We start from the raw sequence: 7,224 nt of genomic DNA on the forward strand, positions 1-7,224 counted from the left end.
TAATGATTAGCACATGTTTAGGATCACTAGGGTGCCACAATCTGGAGTTCGTCATGCCGTATGTCTCTGATTTATTTGGTTGTTGTTGCTTCACGGGGAGGGGCAGGCCCATTTCTAAAGGGAAAGAAACCAAGCCCCTCTCCCCTCCATAACATCTTGGCCCGCTTTATCTGATTTAACTCCCAGCCAATGGAGATCTTCAGCTCGGTCATGGTCTGTTTTGGAGCTTCAGAGTGTAAAATGAAAGAGGTGAGACGGGGCATGCACGGCACAGATGCTTTAATGTGATCCTACTTTACACTTGCGCACAGACCTGCATATTATGTAGCTTTTCACACACAGCAGAGAGTTTTGATAGCGCAACCTCTCAAAGATAAGATGCAAACATGGACGCCTGCTCATATTTTGAGGTGAAAGAATGAGTGAGCTCGGCTTTTTGTGAGTGTGTTTTGTGCATACTCATGGCCCGTGTCAACACGCAGTCTAGTATCAGTGTCATTGTGTGTGAGCGGTGTAACACGGCCTTGCTAAGTGTGCTATCTTTTAACGTAGGTCTGAGTCTGAATGGCTCTTCCTGCGTGGTCTGTGGGATGTTATCTGATAGTCACTAAGTGGCGAAACACAAACACTAAGAGCAGCACAGTGAGGCCAGTTTGGGCCTGATGATCGGGCAACACAAGGAAAGCACCATAGACATCCTGGAAAGCAGAAATGGCACCGTAGAGAGGAATGTTGCTGTCTACGGTTTCAAAGTAAATGGAGGGATGCGATTTGACTAAACCACACCACAACACAAACCCACCCAGGCTTTAACAAGTGTGAAGTTCTGAGAGCAGCTGGAGTGAACTCCAAGGTGTTCCAGCTGTGATAAGCTGGAAATATATCCAATGTTTTTTTTGGGGACAGGCGTTGTCAGCTATTCCTGATGACATTTGACCAGACTGACTTCAGAGCTTTAGTGTTTCCTCTTGTTTTGGCAGGGGTTTCCATAGGTGAAGGAGGACTGAGGCGTTCCACCATTCCTCCATATTCCCACAAGTAAAATATGCCTTTCCAGCTGTCCCACTAAGACGTCCTCCAGGCAGTCATGTCCAAAACCAAAACCACCTAATCCCTAATTGTCTCACTCTTCTCTCAGTCCCATGTTTGCTATTGGAGCTGGAGCAGTCCAAAAGAGTCATATTGGCCACTCCTGCAGGTGGAGCCCAGTGTTGTATACCAGGGCTGGGCTTAAACTGAGGCTGACTCACTCTGTCACAAAACAGCACACTGTTCCAGTAATGCACCTTGACTGTAACACCAGTCTTGACTTGACTTTCAATGTGATATAAACACAAACCTGAGATCATTTGCACTGATGCCAGAAAGAAAACTGAAAGTTAGCACTGACCTTGACTCACAGCCTTTAACACTGAAGACTTATCCAGATATATTCACTTAAGTATAGATTCAGATCTATATTTTAACAACCATGTCAAGGAAATTACAAAATCAACATATATTATTGTAAGAATATTAGACGTTTTAGAGAATTCATGTCCAAATTAAAGTTATCCACACCACAGATGTATTCTCTTGGGGACTGGTATTATTTCCTATTAACAACATCAATTTTTCCAACAAAGCCACAGCCCAATATTTCATGGCATTACAATCTGTCCTTTCATTAAATGACAGTGAAATCACCATGACGCCTCTGTGGTTTTGTTTTAGGTCAGCTGCCTTGCTTGGGATACTACTTAAACAGCACTGAAGCACATTTGCACAAATCCGTGAGGTTGATTTAGGGAAACTTAAAAATACTCCTGTTATTATCCACAAACTTTGGTAAGGCAACTTTCTAAAACAGCTCACCTGTGTCCTGATGCTCTCAGTGAAACAGGGTGTGTCGGTTTCAAATTTCAGCCGCAGCCTAGCCACAATGGCTGTGACTGTGCCTGTTTGCTTTGTAATCCTTCACTTTCCAAAGACGAGGAGCTGTCGTGTTTTCATTTAATGGGGGTAAAAGGTTTTGGATGGTTTCCAGTGCTATCAGCCATGTAAGAAAGATCATAACTCTGCAGGGCTATGGCTGAGCTATCACTGACAGCACAAAGTAGCTAATCACTCAGAGAGGTTGGCACTAATAAGAATGCAGGCTAAAGTGTGAGAAAGCCTTCACATGTCTTTCACAGTGTCCTCACATTAACTGGATGTGTTTCACACGGCATTAATTATCACAAAACCTCAAACAATAACTGTATTAAAGATTCATTAAGAAGGTTACATGTGCATGTTTTTATAGAAATTATGAAACATCCAACCACTAATGATATGATGGGCGCAATCTCACAGTTTATTGAATTAAAGTTAATAAAAGCTGTAATAAAGAAAGGGTGGGACTCTTGTAGCTGCAGCTCACTGCAAGTGAAGCTTCATTTGCTGAGGAATGTATCACAGATGCTGTATGAGAGTTTACAACAACAACAACAACAATAGCAGACAACAGAATTGCCTTATAACTTTAAGTTATTGTTGTTATTATTTATATAGATGTTTTAAACTCCAACAGAACAAAATAGATCCAACCCTTTACTCCTCAGTTTGTGTGTAGCAGCGGCTGCGTGTGAATCCTTTTCTGTTTCTGTTTTCTGGAGAGTTAGACCACTTTGACATTTATAGTCTCCACACACACCTGCTCCAGCTAGGCAGCCAGGTCTGACTTCTCACCCTGCCGCCCCTGCTGCTGCTGCTGGCACTGCCCTCCACCTGACCACTGCACCAATTACATCTTCATAAACAGCAGCACGTCCAGCTGAGTGGCCGGGCTGATTGTCAAAGAGCCCCCTCTCTCTCTCACTCTCTCTCTTTCTCCTTGGCTCCTCACGGGCACTGCCTCGCCCCGGCATCCCACGGTGAGCCTGGGCAGCAGCTCGTAGTTCCTCCCCTCTCGTGTTTACAAACACAGACCACAGGAATTCACCTGAAGAGCCAAAAAGCTGCACAGCAGAGGAGAGAGAGGGCGTTCAAGCTGTGTTCTCTGACTGCAGCAGCTGATCACAATCACGTTTGGACTGGGAGGGTTTTCAAAATAGCAAATCGTGTGTGCTTGTTCTTTTGTCACTGTTGTCGTTTGCGTGCTGGTTTGGTTTTGACAACTTTGTCACTTTGTGAGGAAATGGCCCGAGACCACAGCGTAATGAGGGTTGCAGAACCACGGCGGGATCTTTGTCACTCATCCTTGAATCGTTTGTGTGCGTGGAGCTCCAAGCCGTTCCATCAATTTAACATGACCGAAACATTGCACCGTGTTAACTCCCTTCGGCACTGGACAAACTCGCCCTCCTGTCTGCAGAAGCAGGAGTAAACATGAGGCACACACACACACACACACACACACACACACACACACACACACACACACACACACACACACACACACAGAGGCATTCTGGGCATACCACGGGGCCTCCAGAGGGCTGGTCTGTCCACATGCATGCAAACACACACACACACACACACACACACACACACACACTATCTGGATAAAACTGCTGGACATGTGTGGTTTATGGAGCTCAGTTTGCATATTTTGAGTTCACCCAGTGGCGGGGACAGTCCTCTTGACTGTCCTGACAGCTAGAGCTCAAATTGTTTGTATTTCAGGTGTGGCTAAATAAAAACAAACATCAAGTGGCATGCATGGTGCAGTATGCAGAGAGTGAACACCTTGATGCAGCATCGTGCCTTTTATAGGGACCATAAAGACACCACAGCTATAAAATGCACCAATAACACATGAATCACAAAATGACAGAGCAACATGCCATCGCTGGAATTTAACTGGATGTGTTATAGGTGTGCAATAATGGATGTTTTTAAAAGGCATAACACTACATTTTTAGGGCTTTGCGGTTTGAAAAATAATACCATGTGATACTCCATACAATCCTGTGGACTTTAGTACAATCCAGATGATAGGCTACCACGACAAGAGGAGGATAAAAAAAGCAGAAGAAAAAAAAAAAAGAAAAGCTTTTGGAGCGGGCCTCTGGTGACGTGCAGGGCCTGCAGGGCGGTGTTCTCAGAGGCAGAAAGAGTCTGACTGGGGTGTGTGAGCCACATCTGGAATAGTAGCTACAGAGAAAGAGTCGAGAGGAGCAGAACACCGCTGATTCTTTCCCCAACTCTTCACTTCAGCACTCCCTTTCCACGGACACAAACCTCTCGCTTTGCCTTTCTTTTTTTGTAAGTTGGACTAATGTGTTGGGGCGTTTTGTTCTAGCTGGTTTCTTTGGGTTGTTTTTTTTTTTTCCCCCACTCATACAAACAGGACTTCACCACTGGACTTTAAATCGACTTTGGATTTACTTATATAACGCGAAAACGCACGTATCTGTTGTATGTCGGCTGGCTGACTCGTCCGTCAGCAGTTTAGATATGAGGCTCTATAAGCTGTAGTTTATATTCTCACACCAGAGAATAAAACGGCTGAGGCGCACGCATGGCGGCAATACGCTGGAATGTTTTTCATGGAGATGGGGTCGAGTTTGTCTCCAGCAGCATGCATCGATTAGTTGAGAATCGGTCTTTATGCTGCCTACTCTGGTTTACGCCAACCTTTTCTTTTGCTTTTTCTTTTTTTTTTTTAACTTACCTACTATACAAACATGCGTCAGTTAAATTAATGAGTTGTAATTAAATCATTCGGACTTGTAAATGGATCCAAAGTTCAATCTAGTGAAATCAACTTGTGCATCGAGTTCCACAGCCTGACTTTAAAGTTAACATTGAGCTTTTTTTAGCCCCATCAGGAAGGAATTAAAGTTCCTTCCTTCTTTCTTTTCTTTTTACGTGTGTAAGGGGATACTTTCACATTGAGGTAAACATTGCGGTTGGTGCACAAGTGAGGATGTAGCGCCATCTCGCGTCGGGATGAGCTGATGTGGAGCTGCACACATAACAAGGGGTTGTAGTGCGGGTGTAACTTCATGTGGATTTACTTTTTTTGTCTCATGTTTCCCTCTAGATCTACTTGAAAAAATGCTGCTCATCCTGCTTGGAGTGCTCATCTTGCACCTTATCATCCTCATTCTTCTTATTGTGTCAACAGCAGTCAGTGTAAGTTACACTTTGTTCAATCCAAATTGTGAAAAAGGCAGAATGTAACAGGGACATGGTGTGAATAAACTATCACAGAGTCCAGCTGCTTTATGGTGTAATCATTAAATATTGGTGCTTTGGCTCATACTTGTACTGTGGATGCTGCAATGTATTTTAATGCTTCTGTGTTGCTCTTGTTTACCAGACCTGGTCTGTAGTTACGGATGGAAGCACAAATCTATGGTACAATTGCATGGTAACTAATGGAGGCTACCACTGCAAGCCAGCAGGCAATGAAGGTTTGTCAGAATTCCTGAAAAACAAACTAAAATGACAACTTCTTTGTTTTTGAAGTTGTGAATGTGTTTTTATTCACGATCTCCATCATTTCTGTCTGTCTTCTAGACTGGATCCAGGCAGTTCAGGCCCTGATGATACTGTCAATACTCTTCTGCTTCTTCTCCCTCATTGCCTTTTTGTATCAGCTGTTCAGACTGGTCAAGGGCGGACGCTTCTTCTTCACTGCCATCTTCCAGATCTTGGCAAGTGAGTATGACTTTATCACACGCTGACTGCTCACACCCCCGAGCACGTGCTGGGTGGAGTTGTGAGATCATCAACATTCGCTTCAGATTTGCCTCACCTCTCCTTTCGCCTCTTTCCCTAGGTGTGTTCGTGATGTGCGGAGCGATTATCTACACAGTGATGAGTCCGGATGATAGATCCGATGCACAGTTCGGCTACGCCTACGTGCTGGCCTGGGTGGCGTTCCCTCTCTGTCTCATCAGCGGCCTCATTTATATCGTCCTGAGGAAGAAAGAATGAGAGATGGAGCAGAGGAGAAAAGAGGAGGGGTAGTTAGGATTCCCCCTTTTACAACAACATCGCACTGTGCCTACTGCCCACAGACCATAGACTGACATCCCAACAATACAACAAAAGTGCATGTGTCACTAACAATTGTAAATACTGACATTTATCACTGCTGGGGATCTTTTTTAGCTGTATTTCAGTCTATTATGTTCCGATCACATGCTGAAAAATATCACACCTATTTGCTTTGTGAATTTTAACAAAGGCTGAGTGTCACCACACATTATCCTGTGGTGATTTCAAAATGTGTGTATAAATGTTGTTGGTGACATATTGACTTTTGTTGCATGCTGGCACCCAACTTCCACAAATCCATCATGCGTGATAACAAAGACGAGTAATCCTTCAGTACAAAGATGTACATAATGTCTGTGGTTTTTAGACATATTTATAACATTTTTACATACATGTTGTACATAGTGTTGTCAAGTTAACATTTGTCATGCTCATTTACGTGATAGAGTTCGTGTCTCTCACAAATCATGCAGCTGTGCCAAAGAGATGTCGCTTCAACTGCCAGAGTATCAAGCTTTTTTTAAAATTTTTTTTTTTTTTTTTTAATGTGTCAAATGCTTTGAACCACGTGCCTTACTCAGAATATCTGTGTTCTTCTTGAAGGAAATGAGAACATCCTCAGAAACTAAAAAAATAACATTAAGAAGTGTTAATAAACTCATGAAGTTTTTTGTTTTTTTCTCCTGAATTATCATTGTACTTGATATGCCAAATAAAAATATATTTTGCATTTTGTAATCTAGTTTTGAAAATGGTGCTTTATATCTACTATTCTTGAAATGTATACTTTGTGTTGCAAGTGTGTCATGTCCTGTGATTAATTTGCTTTGTGCAAACCAAAGTTTGCATTTTTGTCAGTATTCTTCTAAATAAACCTTTTGAAATTAATTCTACTTACTGTTGCAAAGTCCCGCTATATGCACAAATCACAGACTTTGGTTGTGTGCAAATTGAGTGTACATTAAGTGTCCACACAGTTAAACTTTTATCTGATATTTCTGAATCACTGATTTTACTCTGAAACTCATACTATCTGATATATTAATTGTGTAATACACTGGGACCAGCAAATGACCTGAGCGTTAAACACTAACCTTCAGTTGCACATGGCTCCATGTAGTAGCTCAGTTGTACCACATGGGGGAGCTGTGACAATACACTCCCAGGACCCATTCATCTGTTGGTGGAATATTTGGGCACCACATAATCATATTTTAAGATAAATACTTTCAGTTTAATTACAGAATGGCATCT

General features: G+C 42.7%; 1 protein-coding gene across 1 annotated transcript; it reads left to right on the forward strand.

Moving 5' to 3' along the window:
• Nucleotides 1-4,059: 4,059 nt before the first annotated feature.
• pmp22a (peripheral myelin protein 22a) lies at nucleotides 4,060-6,863 on the forward strand. The gene is made up of 5 exons (XM_051388790.1): nucleotides 4,060-4,227; nucleotides 5,009-5,100; nucleotides 5,288-5,381; nucleotides 5,488-5,628; nucleotides 5,750-6,863. The coding sequence occupies exons 2-5, from the start codon at nucleotides 5,023-5,025 to the stop codon at nucleotides 5,905-5,907; spliced, it is 471 nt and encodes a 156-aa protein (XP_051244750.1). The 5' UTR covers nucleotides 4,060-4,227; nucleotides 5,009-5,022; the 3' UTR covers nucleotides 5,908-6,863.
• The last annotated feature ends 361 nt before the right edge of the window (nucleotides 6,864-7,224 follow it).

Source organism: Dicentrarchus labrax, unplaced genomic scaffold (genome assembly GCF_905237075.1).
Source record: "Dicentrarchus labrax unplaced genomic scaffold, dlabrax2021, whole genome shotgun sequence".
NCBI lineage: Eukaryota > Metazoa > Chordata > Actinopteri > Moronidae > Dicentrarchus > Dicentrarchus labrax.

Coding starts and splice junctions, on each gene's coding strand:
- pmp22a (XM_051388790.1), top strand. CDS start 5,023: ATGCTGCTCATCCTGCTTGGAGTGCTCATCTTGCACCTTATCATCCTC. Junction 5,101..5,287: donor TTGTGTCAACAGCAGTCAGT/GTAAGTTACACT, acceptor CTTGTTTACCAG/ACCTGGTCTGTAGTTACGGA. Junction 5,629..5,749: donor CATCTTCCAGATCTTGGCAA/GTGAGTATGACT, acceptor CTCTTTCCCTAG/GTGTGTTCGTGATGTGCGGA.